General features: G+C 44.8%; 1 protein-coding gene across 5 annotated transcripts in view; it reads right to left on the bottom strand.

The window, feature by feature from the left end:
- TSPAN5 (tetraspanin 5) overlaps positions 1–19,072 on the bottom strand; it is a 171,087-nt gene that overhangs the window by 26,179 nt on the left and 125,836 nt on the right. For 4 of the 5 annotated variants that reach the window (XM_024736046.1, XM_024736045.1, XM_024736042.1 and 1 more), the window contains exon 2: positions 4,564–4,614. The exons of the other annotated variant lie outside the window; for it this stretch is intronic. In XM_024736046.1, coding sequence (XP_024591814.1) covers positions 4,564–4,614 — 51 coding nt within the window. The remainder of the gene's footprint in view (positions 1–4,563; positions 4,615–19,072) is intronic. 5 annotated transcript variants of the gene reach the window in all.

Raw genomic sequence — 19,072 nt, 5'->3', positions numbered from 1 at the left:
TGATAAAACATGGCTTAGTCCTTGCTTTGCTGGTAAGAGTTTCAGGGCACCTGGGTGAGAAAATGATGTGCTTCAGGACCCATATGGTTTCAATAAGAAAGTGCCAGGTTGAAATAAGTCCTAGGCTGGTTATTCAGAGAAAAAGACAAGATGCAGAAAGACAGTCTGATGTAATGACAAGTAGATGGATTAGAAATTCCTTGACTAATGACACCCAAGGGCACACGTAAGTGAATGAGTGTCAACCCCAAAGCAAAGTTCTAGTGACATGTCATTGGGTTCTGCCCTTGGCCTGCTCAACGTATCAGTGGCTTCTATCAGTGATAACTACACTTGACTGCAATCAGAACAATATAAGAGGCTTGCTAAAAGAGAGCCTCCCTGGGGTGTCTACCCCAGACCTACTGAATCTGAATTTGCCAGGTGGCACTGGGACAGAGAGCTAAAGGAAGGCCTGAGTTAAAAGAAGGAATTGAGGGAGGAGGTTGATTAAGAGTACAGCTAAAACCAAGCTAAATGGAACGGGGAATGTGCTGGATGACAGCTTTGGGCTCCAAAGCAATCTTAGCAGGTAGACACGCAAGTAGAATATAACTGGGTCAATTTGGAATCTTGCATTTGCCTCTGAAAATCAGCCAGATGTGGGATGGATGGAGGACACCTAGCTGGATCTGAGACCAATTTGGGACTCTCGGTGATTAACTGTGTGATCTCAAGCTGCACTGACAGCAGACAGGAGAGAAAGGACATGATCCAGCCATACCCTCTTTGGCCCCTAAAGCACCCTCTCCCTGGTGCTCATGAAAGGGCTCCACCCAGAGAGAAGCAAATGTGCAGCCTGGAAACTCAGAAGGAACCAAGGACTAATACAGAGAAGGACTTACTGTGGGATCCAACAGGGCAGACCCACGTTCAATGAAGGAAAACTAGTAGGCTAGTAGGACATGATTCTAATGGGGTGGGAGGAAGGTCTTTCCAACAGTAAGAGAAACCCAGAGAGAGAAGGTCTGAACACTTTGCCAAAGGAATTGTTAAACTTCTATACACTCCAAATTAGCATTATTGCAATGTGTTGTTTTATTTCTACATATGTATATGTATTATGTATATATGCATGCCTTTCCTAGACCATAAATTCCCTGAGGAATTACTTGCCCAGAGTCCAGCGCAAGCCCTGCCCCATGCCGTGTGCTCGGCAAATGTTCTTTGAATGAATGAGTTGATTATGGCTGGACGTTGCCAAGCCTGTTGTAGAGGTGATTCATGCTACACGATGGTTAATGTTCCTTCTAAAACAGCAGACCCTATGATTTCTGAAAAACTGCACACAAACTAGTTCCCTCTGGAGACACACTCATTCTTTGCATCTCGACAGTCTATTTGGAATTTAGATAATATAAATTATTTAATTATTATGTCTAATATTCAACTGTAATATTAGTCCTAGGTTTAAAACTCAGCCTGGTATTAAGTAAGTATGAGGGGTAATAACTTTTGCCTCCAACGTTTCTGTACTCCACACAAAAAAGTGCAAAACCCCATCTGTTAAGGAAATCTGATCCTTCCAGCTGTGACCCAGTTTGGGGATTTACCCTCTAGGCCTCTTTTCAAGTAAATGTCACCACATCTCCACTGGGGGGATTTACTGACTCATGGGCTGGTGTGATCCGCCCTGCAGGTGCATGCGGCTGCCACCCTTGGCCGGCTTTGGTTCACCTCAGAACGTCATCCCATCAGAGGCCTGGTCTAGCTTAGAAGTTAACCCAAAGGGCTTCAATAGAGTAGCCTCTGCAGTTACCAAGTCAATCAATGCACGTCACATCTCCCTTAAGAGACCCCAACACAAAGCCAATTCTCGGGTCCACGGATCAGAGCCTGGAACTCTCCTAAAATTTGAGGCAGCTTTCAAAGCCACCGTTCTGCTCTTTTCCCCATGTAGGAGTGGACGTACCATAGTAATGCATCCAGGGGAGGGAACCATGTCTCCAGAGAGCATTTACCTCATACCGGGCACTGTGCTGGGAGCCATCTCATTTCATCCTCACAGCAACCCTATGAGGTGACATTAGCGGCCCTTGCATAAACAGGGCAAGGGTATCTCAGATGTTAGTGCAGCTGCCCAAAGTCACACCGACGGAAATGGAGGGGTCAGAATCTGAACTCTGGTCTGTTCAGCCTAGAGCTGTGCTGCTTTTTTCCTCACGGCAACCAGAGCGATCTTAAAACAAAAGCCAGATTAGGACACGCCCTTACCAAAATGCCCCGGTGACTGCCTCTCATCCAACTTCTGCAGGACGCTGTCGGCTCCGGGCTCTGCCTGCCTCTCTTTCCACATCCTCTACTTCTTTTTGCTCTGGCTCTCTCCCTTCCAGTCCTACCGGCCTTCTTCCTGTTCCTTGGAATCGCTAAGTCCCTGAGACTCAGGGCCATCATACTTGCTATTCCCTCTGCCTGGAATGCTGTTCCCCTAGTGCTATGCAGATCCCTCTCACTTCATCCAGGTCTCTGCTCCAGTGCCCCCTCCTCAGGGAGGCTGTTCCCAACTACTCTACCTAAAAGAGACCCCTTTCCCCACCACTCTCTAACTAGCCCTTACGCTACACCTGACGTTTCTCAGCAGCACTCACCATACCTGCGCACGTATTCCTGGCAAGTTGACTGCTTACTGCCGAGGCCCCCACTAGAACGCAAGCCCCACGGGGCAGGGACTCTGCAACATTCACTGCTGCATCCTCACCCCCAGGCTCAGGGCCCAGGCGCGTAGCCAGCGCACACCAAATTGGGCTGTTGTGCATCGTTTACCCTCTGCTACCTCCGCTTGGTCCCAGCTCACAGAGCCCTGCTACACAGTAGCTGGGTAACCTTGGCCAAGTAACCTCAGGTCTCCAGAGAAACCTTCCATTTGCTGACGCCACTGGCCCTGACCAAAGAGGGAACTGCTGTTTCATCCCTCCCTAGAGACCGCATCATTCCCTTGCTCTGATATCTGTATGACACTGCCAGTTTTAGAATTTTGTGATTTTATCAGAGAAGAGACATCTGGGGCAACTGATGAAACAAAAGGATAATTATGTTTCACAAAGAGAAAAAAAAACCCTCAAAACAATGAATTTTCTATGTATTGCTAGAATAGACAATGAGTTCATATAATGCCTTCCAGCATCATTTCAGAGCTGACAGAAATGGATTGATTAAAGGAGAGCTATAGAGAGCTATATGATCTGTCACTGAACCAAACAGAGGGCTTCTAAAAGTGGAATTTCTGAGATTCCACCAATACAAATCTCCAAGCTTACAAGGGGATTGAGGCAGAAGCTGATCATAAACCACAAGGCCAGTATTCAACAGAACAGTTTCTAGAGATAAAATTACCTCTGTTTTGGGAACGTAATTTGTCTCCCTTGATGTATAATCCCCGCCCTTCCTCATAAGGTGGCTGGAGGGTGGTTCACTTTCCATAAAACACTTCACACTCTGTAGAAGTATTATGTAAATAAACAGAGGGTGGTTCAATTTCAAAACTCTGGATTTATTTTGAATTTATTGGACGCAGTCTATCTAAACATTGTGTTACTTGTGGAAATTCCTTCCTACGTCTGAAGGGCTTTTGTTTGCTGGACTTTCGTAGTTTTTCTCTTCTTTCTTAGTACATGTAATACTTCAAAGGAACTCCTGACTTTGGGCCTTGGTCAAGCTCAGAGGGTGAAATACCAAAGTGATAAGAGAACGGTCTTCTGGGGAAATTTCAGCCAATGTCTTCGTTTACAACTTTTAACCAATCCATCCACTCACTCACTCTCACAGGGGGGCGATAACAAAGCTTCACTGTGTAGCCAAATACCAGAACAGATAAAATGCTGTCAGTGATCTCACATCCAAAGAAGGAAGCAAAAAGGAGTTTGTGTTTATTTCTGAATTCCACTGCTTGGCTTCAGTAGAAGTTGCAGAGAAAAAATGGAAAGGTATGGATGGGAAGTGAAGTGGAGGAATGAACACAGGGCAGTGGTGTCGTGAGTGTGTTGTTTACAGAACAAACCACCCAGAACATTGTATCTTCATGCAGCCTTCTCCTGCCAGATTTATCCCTTTCTGTGCTGCATTTGATTACAAAGTTTGAATATTCCTTTAAACTTTCAATCGGCAGACAAGTGTTCACATTCTTTAGCAACAGTGGTAAGTTTATCTGATGTTCAAACATGAATTATATCTAGCTTCCTTCATACATACCGCATGCTAACAGCTCAGCACGTAATGCTCACGCTAAAATACCATTGTTTATGGATTGAATAATCTTCCAAAGGGTTTTTTTAAGAGTAAAAGAGAAAAAAGGCTACAGGTGCTTTAGCATTATTTGTAAGCATTACTGAAATTCTTGTAGAGCGACCAATTTAGGCTCCACGCTTAAAGCGTCTTTGAACTGTGACGTTACCTTCCAAGAGTACTTTTTCATTAAAGAGCCACGTTTCCATATACTTGGCAGTTGTCAAAGAGGAAAAAGAGATAGCATATGATGTGCAGCTTCTTACAACCAAAACGTGTGCATTTTAATGACGTTTAACTTACTTTTTCATTCCACGCCCACAGTCCAATTCCAAGAAATGCTATTCCCAAAAACTGAAAGAAAGGGAGAAAGTGGTGTAAGTATGAAGGTAAATGCCATGTTTTTACTAGTACAAAGTTTTCAATCACTTTTTTGGTTACTTTACCTGCTGAGAAATAGTTTTCTCTAAAACCTAACAGTCTTTAACAGGAAAAGAAATACCATCGTCCCCTTGATTAAAGTTATTACAGTATGAAGAAGGGCACCCGCTTGCTGTTAATTAAGCTGAATGCTTAACAGATCATGAAGAATAATAATTAGGTAGAATCTGGAGTAAAATTAAAGTCATCAGTAATGCTGAACGCTGCCTGTTGGCTAGGAGAGGAAACAGTGAGTAAATCTGAGCACGATGTTCGCTAGAAAATGGATAAGCAGGGCCATGAATTTAGAAGAGCTGGAGGTTCTCTCCTCGCCATCATGCCGCCATGAATGGGCCGGGGCAGGGAGGGCGTGCCGAAGCCCCCAGTGTCCCTCAGCAAGCTCTCTATCACTCCTTCAAAAGGGAACGTGAGGGACCTCTCTGGTGGCGCAGTGGATGAGACTCTGCGCTCCCAATGCAGGGGGGCCCGGGTTCGATCCCTGGTCAGGGAACTAGATCCCACACGCATGCCACAACTAAAGAGCCCACCTGCCACAACTAAGACCCGGTGCAACTAACTAACTAACTAAATAAAAGGGAACGTGAACCTTATCAAGTCCAGGGTGACCCAAAGAAAACACCTGGATTCTTCTGTTTGCCGGAAACCTAAAATACTTATATGGCAGTTGGGAGGGCTTCCATGACTCAGCCTGGTCTCAGCTCAGTGCTATAACTTCATGCATAACACAGAGTACACAAATAACCCCTGAGATTGAGTTGAAAAACACACAGACTCCCTCATCAGCTGCACTGCGTATGCGGCTGCGGAGGGGAGCAGTCAGTAACCAGGGGGACGGTCCATTTGAGTTAGTTCTCACCGTACTCCGCCTCCTTTGAGATACACATTTCCCACCACATTTTAACATCTCTGAAATTGGGATGTGTCTTAAAATCGATGAGGTCTCATAGTCTGCTTTTTTTCCCTTGATCGTACCTAAAATAATGGTGTGTCTTATAATCAGAGTTTCACAGGTTTGGTGACACATTGCACAGGGTGGTCCACCCACTAAGAGCTCAGTGATCAAGACTGGGCGTAACTGGCCATGAAGAAAAAGACACGTCTTAGTTCTCTTCTTTATTATCAACAGCAGCTCTGAGTTTCCTCTCCAAACAGTGAAGTGAAAAGAGGGTGGGCAGGTTGACAAGCAGTTTCAGTCTCACAGCAGCTGTTTATTTTGCTAACATCTTGATCAAGTTAAGTGTCAGGGAAGCTGTCCACTGAGAGGGGGGCGTGGAGAAAACAAGAGTGAGGGTGGCTACTCTCTCCAGTTTCAGGGTTATCTGAGACGGGTCCACCTGGCGAGGTCTCAGCCATTCGCAGCGGGGAGTTACTGACACTTTGTAGGCAAGGCTTATAAATCCGAAAGGGCTGGGAAAACAGCAGGAGCAGAGAGGGAAAAGAGGGGACTGCAAAAAACACCAAGGAATGACTGCTCTGAAAAGGTGGTGGTGTTTTTAAAAGCAGAACTTGCCAAATTCCCGGACAATTATCTGACACCGCAGTGAGACAGCATTCAATGCCTTCTGAGTCCCTACACAGAAAAGCTCAGCAATGTGTCCTTGATTTAGCAAAGACCGAAGACCCCTTTTTTCCTACCCTTGCTCATACAGGTTTGAAAAGTGTTCAGAAAAATCTGTCTTCAACATCCCAGCAAAAAAGCCCACTACGCTCAGCCCCTCCACTGCCCAGGCCAGCATGCTATTTTGCTTTGCAGTTCTGATCCGAAGCCACAAATGCACCAGTCCTCCAAATGACTCAAAAGGTTTGGGGGACTCTGTATACACAGATAAAGCAATTCAGCAGGTCACTCTCATATTCATAGGTCCTAGGCACAGTAGGGTAACAAGGGACAAGTGCATACACAGGAGCCCTTCAGACCTTAGAAGACACAGAGCGCTTGACTTCCACACTGACATCAAACTCAGCCCAGTGAAATGCAAGATGTTCTGATGCTAAAGCTCTTTGTGGACAAAGGTTCGGTCACTTGCCTGATGCAGTATTTAATCACAGTGTCGCCTCACGCAATGGGTGAGATGTTGTGGCAGAGGACGTAGTGGTCCACTGTCCCTCTTGCCGTCGAAGAGGGTGAACGTATCATTGCTGAGGGCCCCTGCCTCATCGCTAACATTAAACTTCTCTTTATTACTTTCCAGGCACTCTGCTTAGTGCTTTGTATGCCGTGTCTCTCTTAAGCGTCACAATAATTTTGTTCTGAAATAGGCACTATTATTAACCCTATTTTAAGAATGAGACACATGAGGCTGAGAGAGTTTACTCCGCTCAAAGGCACACAGCTTCTGAGTGGAAAAGAGATTTGAACCGAGATGAGTCTAAACATCAACGTACGTGTTCTTACCAGGTTTGACACATCCCCCTTTTCCCCTATGGGACAGAAAGTGGAGGCATTCAGGTTAGAATTATATGGGATGTGACATGGGCATCATATATTCCCTCCCCAGGAAGCAAAGGGGAGTTGAGGAGGTAAAAAGAGATGAAAACCTTGCCTTCACATTAAGAACTGGTTGTGGAACAGACGTTCCCCGTGCTGGTGTCATCAATGGAGTAAAGCGGAAAACAGAAAACTTCAGCGGTGGGTCAACTTTCTCCTCTTTGTGCGGAGTTCTCCTCTCTCTTCCTGGCACTTTGGAAAACATTTTCCTCTCCCAAATCATATATAAACAGATTGGAAACCAAGTTTTCAACAAAGAGAAAAAAATCAGGACCTAAAGAAGACTCACAATTTCCTTTATAATCTTGCTCCAATATTTCCTGCCTTAACTGTGACTTTCCAAACAAGGTTTGAGAATTTGAAGAAAGAACACTGAATCTGAAGGCCAGGAAAGCCGTCAATAGCTAAGCGAGTGCCGCAGGGCCAGGGCCTAAACCCGTACATACCTTTGCCGCTCCATCACCAGTAAACGTCCTCCCAATTACTCTCAGCCCATATGTTTTGCTTTAAAATCAAGTTGTTCCAGCTCCAAACAATTAAACAGAGAAGAGCCAAAAAAACAGAGACAGGCACGCAGCACACTGAGTTTCCCCTTTCCCACCTCCCAAAGAAAAGGCAACCATAAACCCCCAAACCGACCTCATTCTGAAACCCAGAGGCCACTTACAGGGAACAGCCAAGAACATTAAAGTCAGCTCTTTATTCCTTTGAAACAGAAATAACCAGATCTGAGGCGTCTTCCCATGTGGCAATATATGCAAACACGCAGTCAAATGTTAGTCTACCCAGTTTTTGATGATTTTAAATGAATATTAATTTTGCCAACATTTGTCGAATGCGAAGTATGAACTAAGCACCGTGCTAAGTATTGTGTTTTATAAGAGTGAGCTAGAAGAGCACTGCCCAATACAGCAGGCCCGAGCTACTGGGCACCTGAAAGGTGCTTAGCTCAAACCGAGATGTGCTAGTAGGTGTCAAATATACACTGGATTTAAAACACTTAATATGAATAAAAAGAATGTAAAAGATCTCATTAACCATTGTTTATTTTTAATTGAAGTGTAGTTGATTTACAACGTTGTGTTAGTTTCAGGTGGACAGCAAAGTGACTCAGTTACACATATATCCACTCTTTCAGATTCTTTTCCCATATAGGTCATTACAGAGTATTGAGTAGAGCTCCCTGGGCTATACAGCAGGTCCTTGTTGTCTATTGTATATACAGTAGTGTACATCTGTTAATCCCAAACTCCTAATTTATCCCTCCCCCCCCACCTTTCCTTTCCGGTACCTATAAGTTTGTTTTCTACTTCTGTGAGTCTATTTCTGTTTTGCAAATAAGTTCATTTGTAGGACTTGTTTAGATTCCACATATAAAGCGTATGAGTGATATCGTATGATATTTGTCTTTCTCTGGCTTATTTCACTCAGGATGACAATCTCTAGGTCCGTCCATGTTGCTGCAAATGGCATGATTTCATTCTGTTTTATGTCTGAGTAATATTACAGTTGTTTTATTTTTGATTACATGTTGAAATGATAATACTTTGGATATATTGGGTTAATAAATATATTTAAATTAATTTCACTTATTTCATTTTACTTTTTTTAAATTGAAGTATAGTTGACTTAAAAGATCGTATTAGTTTCAGGGGTACAACATAGTGGTTCAATATTTTTATAGATTATACTCCATTTAAAGTTACAAAATAATGGCTATATTTCCCTGTGCTGTGTCACAGACCCCTGAAGCATATTGATTTTATACATAATTTTTAAACTACAGCCACTGGAACACATAAATGATATATGTGGCCTGCACTATATTATTATTGGAAAACACTGTTCTGAAGTGTCCCACAACAACCCCATGCGGTGGTAGTAGTATTATCCCCGTTCTATAGAAAAGAAAACTCAGAAACATCGAGTAAGTCTTCCAAGATTACACAGGCACCTGAGCTGAGCTGCTCAGGAAACATGACTTCTCAGTCCAAACTCAACACCATTATAGTACTTATGTGCATAAAATCTCTGTCCAGCCAAACAAGGGATGGAGAATTATACTGAAACTCACGTCCTAAGACTCAAAATCACTTCTTTAATCTCTGGGTGTTCAAGGCAAAGGTAGGTTTTCCTGACTGGGAGCAAGGACGGCACTGGGTAGAAACAGAGAGTGGCACGCTGATGGAAGCCTGCCAGGCTTGGCAGGACAAGAGCCAGCAGAGCTGATCCTTAGGAAAAGCTGGAGAGGAAAATGGCCCTAGGATGTGACTAGGGTGCCGGGGCTTCTCTGCCAGGAGGGTCACATCTGCCCCCTTTTCTCTGAGGCCTACAAACAGAAAATCTCTTCCTCAGTCTGTTGTTTTCACCCTTGCTGAGCCTCCAACTTATTAGAAATGGATCAGTGCTCCATTCTAACTGGTACAAAAATGGGTACTTCAAGAAGCCATTTATCCATCTATCTACAACCTTCAACAAATACTCTCGAGTTCTACTTTGTGCTAGGCACTGCTTTTGTCTTGGGATAAATGGAGGTAAGAAAACAGATTTCTGGGGGGAAGGGAGTGGGGGTGTTACTAGTTGCCTCCAGCAAAGAGAACTGGGGCAGGGGGTGGGGGTGGGAGAAGAGGAAGGCTCTTCCTAAGAACCCTTTTGGGTCTTCTGAATTTTGAACCATTTTAATGTATCGCCTATTCAAAATACAATACATTTTTGAATGTTTACCAAAAAAAAAATACATTTTTATCAAATAAAGTGTAAAAGGCAAAACCACCCTTGATGGTGCTCTAAAGGAGAAAAAAATAAGGCCAATACAAACCATAAGAGGGAGATTTGACCTAGAGAGAGGTCCAGGAAGGCTTCCCTAAGTCAAGGATGTAGGAACTGGGGTCTGCAAGATGAGATGATGTTAACTGGCAAAGAAAGGAAGGAAGAAAGTTTCAGGCAGCAAGAAGAGAATGTACAAAGGCCCTGTGGTGGGAGAAGCACAGCAAGTAAAGGGGTCTAAAAGGTGACCGGTATGGCTGGTGCACAGAGAATGGGGGAACGGGGGAAGGTATGGCAGGTTTGCAATGAGAGATGCAAGCAGGACCAGCCCATGCAGGGCCTCCTAAACCACACTAAGGAACTCAGTCATCACCCTAAGAGTGACAGGAAGGTATTCAGGGCCATACATACGTAGTCGGCTGAGGTGGGGTGAGAAGGCAGGTCTTTATCAGATTTGAGCTTTGGAAAAATGATCTGAGTTGCAGAAAACATTGGAAGAGAGTTCAGAGTAGATGCACAGCAGCTAGAAGGAGGGCACTTTGGTCATGCAGACAAGACCCGATTGTGTCCTGGACTGAAATATGCTGGAGAAGCACATGGAATTGAGAGTATTTAGAAGTAAAACTGACGTTTTCGATGATACCTGGATATGGCGAAGGGGTGGGGGTACGGGTGAAGGAGAGGGAGATATAAGGATAACGCCTGTGTTTCTAGCATCTTCTACATGGAGACTCTGGCTCTTCTAAATCCATCTTACGTCCTCCGACAGAAATAACTCTCGGGTGTCAATTTCATAACTAGCTTAGATCTAGCAGCATTTCTGAAGGACAGTTTTCTTTCATGGGTATTTTGGCTGCTTATGTGAATTCTCTTGGAAACAAGTTTCAGCTTGTATACTTTTTAAACATAAATTATTTAAAATCCATATGCATGTCTACGACCTCCTACTACTTCTATTCATGAAAGGAAGCAGTTATGTATAGATGTATGTTAAAGTTCACAGGCAATTCTTAAACATTTTCAATCCTTTTTGCTTAAAAAATAATAATTACATCAATGGCATCTGCCCAGCACCCTGTGAACAGACTCAAAATAACAATGCAAGGTAAACACAATAGAGGAAAATAAAAATCAGGTTAATCTTCTCACCTAATTGGAATCTTGAAAATATTATCCTAAATAACAATGGAAAGAACTGGTATTCTTTAATCATCCTGATGACATTGTTTTTAACAATTTCAAGCTCTGCCTGAATAAACAGGAGAGATGCATTTAAAACATTTGACACAGAAGAGAGGAAAGAGAAAGAATGCCATTAGGAAAGATGTATTTTCCTGAGCCTGCAACACATGTACGTTTCATTAAGATGTTTTTCTGACACTGGAGTATGAACAACACCCCAGGCCTGGCGGGGCAGGTGGGGGGGAGCCGTCCACACAAGTGTGCTAAATGCCTCTGTTAATAAAATCCATGTTCTCTCTATCAAGCAGGGGCCGACTGCAGGAACAAAGTGTCTCTGGCATAATTCTTGCCATGTCTGAGGAGTAAAGATGGGCTGGTGGAAAATTCAATGCACAGAAAGGCAATCCCAATTTTGCCACTGGGTCTCTGCATCCCAGTTTGTACATTCAAACTGTCTGGAATCCTCATGATAAGATGGCGTGGCAGACAAAGTTCGAACTTGTAAACAGGACATTCCCCATCTGAGCCAGGGTCAACCTCTCACTTCACTTCACCCACGTGGCCTCCTCCAAGCGGCCTGAACACACACAGCTTGCAGAAGCCCAGCTCTGGAACTCTGTGGTTCTGTAATCTCAGGAAACGTTCCTCATTCATTCAACACATATTTATTGAGCATCTACTGCGAGCCAGGCAGCCCTCTAGGGGCCCTGGATAAATTGGGAAGCAAAACAGACAAACGTGCCTCCTCTTGGGGCTGACATTCTAGTTGGGGCGAGGCGGGGAGGGAAAGACAATTAAGAGAAATATATATGAGTTAGATAACATACAATTTTAGAAGCACTGCAGGAAAAGAGAACGGCATAAGGGGAATGAAACATGGTCCAGGGTGGAGGGAGGTGTGACACTGAAATACAGCCGACAAAGCAAGTCTCCACTAAGAAAGCTACATAAGCAAAAACATGACAGACATGAAGGAGCTGACTGGTGGATGTTGGGGAACTGTGTTCCAGGCAAGACAGCAGCCTGGCTAAGGTGCTACGGCTGAGGTGTACAGGCTCACTGGAGGAACAGCCACCCAAGGGCCGATGCAAAGGATAGAGAGTAACAGGAACCACGCTGGCTGGGCTTTGAAGGCTATGGTGGGTGGTGATTGTCATTTCTCCCACAGAGAGAAGGAACCACTGGAGGGTTTCCTGACTTCCTAGAGCCCCCTGGCCCTCATCTGTCAAATGGAGATACTAAGGGCACCTGAGGAAATGCACAAAACAGCTACAGGGGTCAATGTGACAACAAGCGACTGGGTGAGATTCAAAAATCAAATCAGGGGCTTCCCTGGTGGCGCAGTGGTTGAGAGTCCGCCTGCCGATGCAGGGGACACGGGTTCGTGCCCCGGTCCGGGAAGATCCCACATGCCGCGGAGCAGCTGGGCCCGTGAGCCATGGCGCTGAGCCTGCGCGTCCGGGGCCTGGGCTCTGCAACGGGAGAGGCCACAACAGTGAGAGGCCTGCATACCGGAAAAAAAAAATCGAATCACATGCCCAGAATAGTTGGTACTTCCTACGCCTTAGTTCCCTCCCTGTCCTCAGGCCTCCCTGGACCCACCACGGGTCAGTGTGGCACCCTGTTTCCAGTCCTGCCTACCCCGAGGATGAGAAAGCATCCTCCTTCACGGTGACCACAGGGCCCTCTCTTCTCAACTTGCGCACCTCTCGCTGCATGTACCCTTAATTTGATGTTTACACACACGGGATCGGATAGGAGTGATGTGGCCTGAGGTCAGACTCCAGGAGCGCTGGGGGCTGTGTTAACCAGAGAACATGTGCCTGTCTAACACCTGCCCTCCAATTAATCATCTTTCCCTGACGCAGGCTGGAGGCTCCTTCCAGGAACAGTGTATACGATATCCCTGTGCATTTAGAAGAAACAGACTCTAGCCAGAGTACCAAGATCAGGTTTAACCGCAAATCTTTTCTCTTTCTTATCCTAGCAATCTGGTTCATGAATTCGGGGTGTAATTGGCCCCAGAACTTGAAAACCTACCAATTCTGAAATCCCAAATTACAATAAGTTTCTCCCCATCAGGGCTTTTTTTTTTTTGGTACGCGGGCCTCTCTTCTTGATGCATCGTCCCTCTCCCTAATCTTACCACTCCTCGTTTTTATTTTATATCCTCTGTGATGTGTTTTGGTTCCATTATATCCATTTTTAACAATAGAATCTTTTTGGAAGAATGTGGGATATAAATTATCAGCAATATTGATGGGGACAACTTCTCCATCTACATGCCCCTTTTTCTGAAAACTGTCCCCTACCCTCAAGGGTAAGACCCTGCAGCCACGTCTGCCAAGGAGGGCCCACTCCCTCCCAACCCTCTCTCTAGACTGAGGAGCAGACTAGGGTGGGCTGCGTCTCAGGAAAAGTCAATTATTAAATATGAAGCTGAGCCAGAGTCTCTCTTCCCCAGAAATCGGGTGTTGGACACAGTGATTTCTGTCAGCTTCAGTCTCCCTTATGCTAGAACAGACTGGGGTGCTGTGGATAGAGCATGCACACGTAGAAGCAGAAAAGAGACCAAGGAAAACTTCCGTTCCTGTCTGCCCTCTGCCCCTTATCCCCAGGACCCCTGGCCGCACTTCTTGATCCTGGGGTCCACGTAATGCCCCCGGGTACCTATTGTACATCTCCCCCTCCCATCTTGGCTCAAGCTACTTTGGAGGCTTCCTGTTACTTGCAACCAAGAGGGTCCTAAGACGCAAATAAGAAACCGGATTAAGTTCCCTCATATTTAGTCCTGTGACAAGCTCACTGTAAACAATTAAATGTGTGGAACAGGCATGAGCGTGATGGGGCTCGAGAGACTAATGATCTGGTGGAAAATGCTGTTCCTTTCCAAACAGCTGAGTCGAGACTCCAGCGGTTCTGAACTACCGGGTAAGCTGTTGTGACTTGGTGTGAGAAGTTACACATGATTCAGCCACACTCTACCTGACAGAAAGGGCTGCCCGCTGCTTGCTTGTTGAATTTTGGAAGCTCCGCCTTTGAGCTGGCTCTGCACCAGCAGGTCAGAGCACCTCTTGAAGAAATGTCTACAATCCAGGGACAATCTTGTTCAGAAATTCCTGTGTTAGAATTTGGAGCTTAACATTTTGGCAAGAACTAGTCATCTGAGATGGGAGGGGAAAGAAAGGGGGAGGGCTACACAGGCAATAAAACCTATATTCCTCTTGGGAATTACTCAGGCAACGCCGGCTCACAGAAAGGAACGTGGGGGATTATGTAATTTGGGATGGAAACGTGGAGGCTGCAAGTTTACAGCCCACTGATCTTTGTCTCAGTAAAAGCCAGGCTTACACCACCTGTGCTATTCCATCTGTAATTCTCTGATTCGATGAAACCAAGGCTAAGAAGAGACCAGAGAGAGGTTCTGAAGGCTGAGGAGGACTGAGGGATAACTCAAGTATTTCAAACCACAGGTAAGACAAGTAAGCTGTCTGCAGACAAACATCGGCCTTTGTGGGAATAAGCTCCCGCTGTTTGCATTAAACAACCAAGCAGTGCAGCAGCTTTGAAAGTTTAATACTTTCAGATGTATACTGCTTTTGTTTTGAAACACCTTAAAGTTTTAAAGAAACATCGTAGGCAAGCCTTAAAGGTTAATGCAAAGAAAACTTAAAATAGGATTACTTTTTTAAAGCACAAGTAGGATTATACATTTCAACTCATTTAGTAAGTACATACCTTCAATATATACTGGGCACTATGCTAGGTGCCAGGGAAAGAAAGGTGAAAAACATAACAGATGATCTCCTTTCTTTTTTTTTTTTTTTTGCGGTACGCGGGCTTCTCACTGCTGTGGCCTCTCCCGTTGCAGAGCACAGGCTCCGGACGCACAGGCTCAGCGGCCACGGCTCATGGGCCCAGCCGCTCCGCGGCATGTGGGATCTTCCCGGACCGGGGCACGAACCCGTGTCCCCTGCATCGGCAGGCGGACTCCCAACCACTGCGCCACCAGGGAAGCCCGATGATCTCTTTTCTTAAAGAGCTAACTGTCGTGGGTCAGTGAGTAGGAACAGATAAGTAAAACCAAGGCTCAAGCACAGGGGATGGAATGACGCCTTCCCAGAAACACGGTGCCACAGAAACACAGAGGCGAGGCTCTGGGATCGCTGTGCGTTGTCAGAGGAAGCTTCCTAGGAACTGACACTTGAACTGAGATTTAAAGGGAAGGAGAGAGGAAGACCATCTCCTGCAGAGGAAGCAGCTTGTGCAAAAGGATCAAAGCCTGAAACAGCAGTCCCTCAGGAATCCGTAAATGCTCCCAGGGCTGGGGCAGAGACATCAGGCCAGGCCGCTGCCAAGCAGGGCTTCTCACAGTGTGGGTCCTGCTCCAGGGACTTGTTAGAAATGCAAATTCTCAGGCGGTCCCAGATCTACTTTCTCAGCAACTCTGGGGATGGGGCCCAGCAAGCCCTGTCTTAAGAAGCCCTCCAGCTAACTGTGATACACAGTGAAGTCTGAGAACCATTGGGCTAGAGGTTGCTAAGCAGGGACCTTATCACGGCAGGCTGTCTGTGTCCTGGGGACCAAGGTACCACCAAGTTACTTGAAGCCAACCAAGGATTTTTAGCAAAACAGTGACAGGATCAGACCGCATTTTAGAAAAATCATTCCAGTACAGCATAGAGAATAAATTGAAGGGAGGTGAGACTGCAGGCCATGAGACAAGTTGGGAGACTCCTGCAGTCATCCTGGTGACACTGACACCAGCGCAGAAAGGCAGAGGCAGAGGCACTGGCAGTAAGATGAAGACAGAAAAGAAGATTAAGGAGGAGACTCTACAGGACTTGGTGACAGGAAGCACAGGGTATAAGGTCAAAACCATGGTTTTCTAAACCACAATGCCTGGGTTTGAATCCTAAATATGTGACTTTAGGCAAGTCACTTAATCTCCCTATGCCTCAGTTTCCAAATCCATAAAATGGGGATATTAATTTCCATGAAAACAAGCTCCATGGGAGCAGAGATTCTTGTCTATTTAGTTCATTCTGTACCCACCAAAGTTAGAACAATGTGTGCTTCACAGGACTTAAATAAATAACTGTTGAATAAATCAGCGAATTACTTTTGGAAATAAGGAAGAGAGAAGAATCTAAGAAAATTCCCAGGATTTTAACTTGACAGGCTACGGTGTCCTTTTCAAAGTTAAGGATATGGGTCAGTGAGAAGATTTTAGGAGAAAGATCAAATTTTGAATTCAGTTTTAGACACATTACAAACTCAGATGAATGTCAGACATGCACGTAAAAGTGTCCTGGCACAACTGTATGAGGGCCAGGAGGCCAGACAGCAGACTCGGGGTTAGGAATCCAGCTCCATCACTTATTAACTATGTGACCTCAGACAAACAGTTTACTCTCTCAGTTCTCTATTTCTTCCTCTACGAAACGTGGAGATAGCAGTATCCATCTCATAGGGTCACTGGGGTAGACTGAATAGATGATGCATATAATGTGCTTTGCAAAGGGCCTGGCACACAGGATACGCTCAATGAATAATTGTTCCTGTGGTTACCGTTAAGGCCACATAAAGAGTTCGTGGAGAACAGGACCAAGCCATCATCCCAGAGAACAGTAAGATTCATGGTGCAGTGCACAGACGGAACTTGAGGGGAGACTGCAAAGAAGCAGACACAGGGGCAGCAGGAAACCAAGACAGACAGGTGCCCCCAAAAGCACAGATGGAGAGTCTGACACCAGACTGACTTAATGTAATTATACATTAAGTCCAGGAGAGCCAGGGGCTGCTCTACTAAGCAAAGGGGCTGAAACAGTGGAGACTGCTTGTGTTCCATTAAACTGAAAATAAAGTGTAGAGCAATGAGGAAACATTCAACACAATCGCTTCCCTTATTTCAAACTCCTTTCTGACCCCAGACACCACTGGCACCACCACCAGACAATCCCCCCAGGATGTCTGGGCAACACCCAAGGTTAATTGAGAGGGATGGCAACTACCAAGAAGGAACTTGGGACTGGCCTTGGGTCATCTCTATAACGGCTGGTAATGTCCTCTGCCTTGTGTAAGAGACAAAAGGGGAACAGAGTTAGGAAACGTGTTTCAAAGACTAACAGACTGGGTATCAGGAAACCCCGGGTTTAGTGCCAACCAGAACATTAACTAGTGTGTGAATTTGGTCAAGTCACTCTGGACAACAGTCTCCTCAAGTGTAAATGGAGAATAACAACTCCTGCCCCAGCTACGCAGGACTGTGGTGACCAACACAAGGGAAGGGAAGACATTTTGAAAAGGATGTGTGATACAGATACTGAATGTAATTAAAATACCACATTTTCTCTAAGTGATAAAATAACAGTGAGATACATGCTGTCGCTACTGGCTATATCATCGGAACATATGCAGCCCTAAAAATCAGTGCACAGTAGCTGTTCATGGAATCTGTGCTTATTTGGGTCTGTTTCCAGAGTATTTTATGTTAGAAGATAATTTTCTCGAGTTTCTGCACTTCTTACGAATCGTTTGGAATTACAAATGAGTCATTTGTGACAGACTATCTTTTCAGGGAGATGTGTACAGCAGACAGCCTTGGAAGACAGAGGTAGTGTTTTACAGAGATCCTACAAAGGATCCAGCAGGCTTGCTGACCATTATAAAAGTTTGGGTTCCCTAAACGCAGGGTTGCCCTCCTATAACACAACTCACTACGTACACAGGTGTTGACTGGCCCTCTCTGCATCACCCTACGGAAATTGGGGCTCAGGAAAGGAGTGAAAAATATTGATACACTGGCTACTGGTATTGCTGTGATTAATAAAGTCCTGTATCTCTGACCCAGGAGTTTGGCATCTCTGCCAGCATCCACGACACTGTGGAAGGGTAACTTGCTAGCTGGCAGGTAGGGTAAAATCTCAGATCCCTCACAGCTCTAGACATTTAGTGTTATTGTTTTACAGAAGAAGGGTGGGTGTTTCCCTCTCACCCAACAGATTGTTCTCTGGCACCCACAGCTTGCCCTGGTCTGCCCTGTTGGAAGTCAGCTCAGTCAGAGCTGAGGGGGCAGAGGAGCTGTTAAGTCAGAGCTAGTTCTAGTACTCTATTTTTTTTTTTAACCTAATGCAAATACTCTCTGTGCCTATGTATCTGTGTGTTTTAAAATTTTTTTATGCCTTTAAAAAAATTTCTTTATCCAAATATATATATATCCTTTCTTTTCGAAGAAATATAGTGACATTTACACATTTTCTTGGGGAAAAGGTGACTCTCTTACTAAACAAATGTCTTTGCTATAGTCAATGTATAATGCTTTCATTTAAAAATGTTCTCATTTAACTGTAAATATTAAAAATTCTTCTAAGAAATAACTGCATGTTTCAGGTGAATTTTAGTAATCACGTGCCTTACTTAGGAATAATTGTTAAGGAATGCCGGGGGACGTAACTCCAATTTTTCAGGCATTATATAGAGTGAGTGGAACGGTGGTGCCTACCCTCTCCACCCGCATCGCCCACTCATCACCCACCTGCATACCCTCCTCCCACCCCACTTAGGCAAAACCACTACAGGAAACTACATTCAGAGTACACGGACTTCTTGTTAGAATTCAGAATGTGTAAAATGAAATCTTACTGATAACGTTAGTAACAAAGGCATCCAAGAAATCATCTCTGAGAACCACAAGTTCATATTAAAACAGGAACCGAATTTTCTCCCAGTGGGCCTTTTGAAATGCTAAGTTCTAAAAGAAACATGCTACACCCTAGAAATGCCATATAGCCTTCTTAATAGCTATCACAGACGTTGTAATTCTAATCCAATTAACCATGCACAAAAGGACTAGTGGTAGGTACCTTCATTTCAAGCTCATGTTCTACATTTCCACACTCATGTTTAAAATCCCCTTAATGATTTTACTGGATT

Source organism: Neophocaena asiaeorientalis, unplaced genomic scaffold, assembly GCF_003031525.2.
Source record: "Neophocaena asiaeorientalis asiaeorientalis breed wild unplaced genomic scaffold, Neophocaena_asiaeorientalis_V1.1 scaffold7, whole genome shotgun sequence".
NCBI classification, from domain to species: Eukaryota; Metazoa; Chordata; class Mammalia; order Artiodactyla; family Phocoenidae; genus Neophocaena; species Neophocaena asiaeorientalis.
The sequence above is the reverse complement of the archived record's forward strand: the minus strand, read 5'-3'. Positions and strand labels throughout refer to the sequence as shown.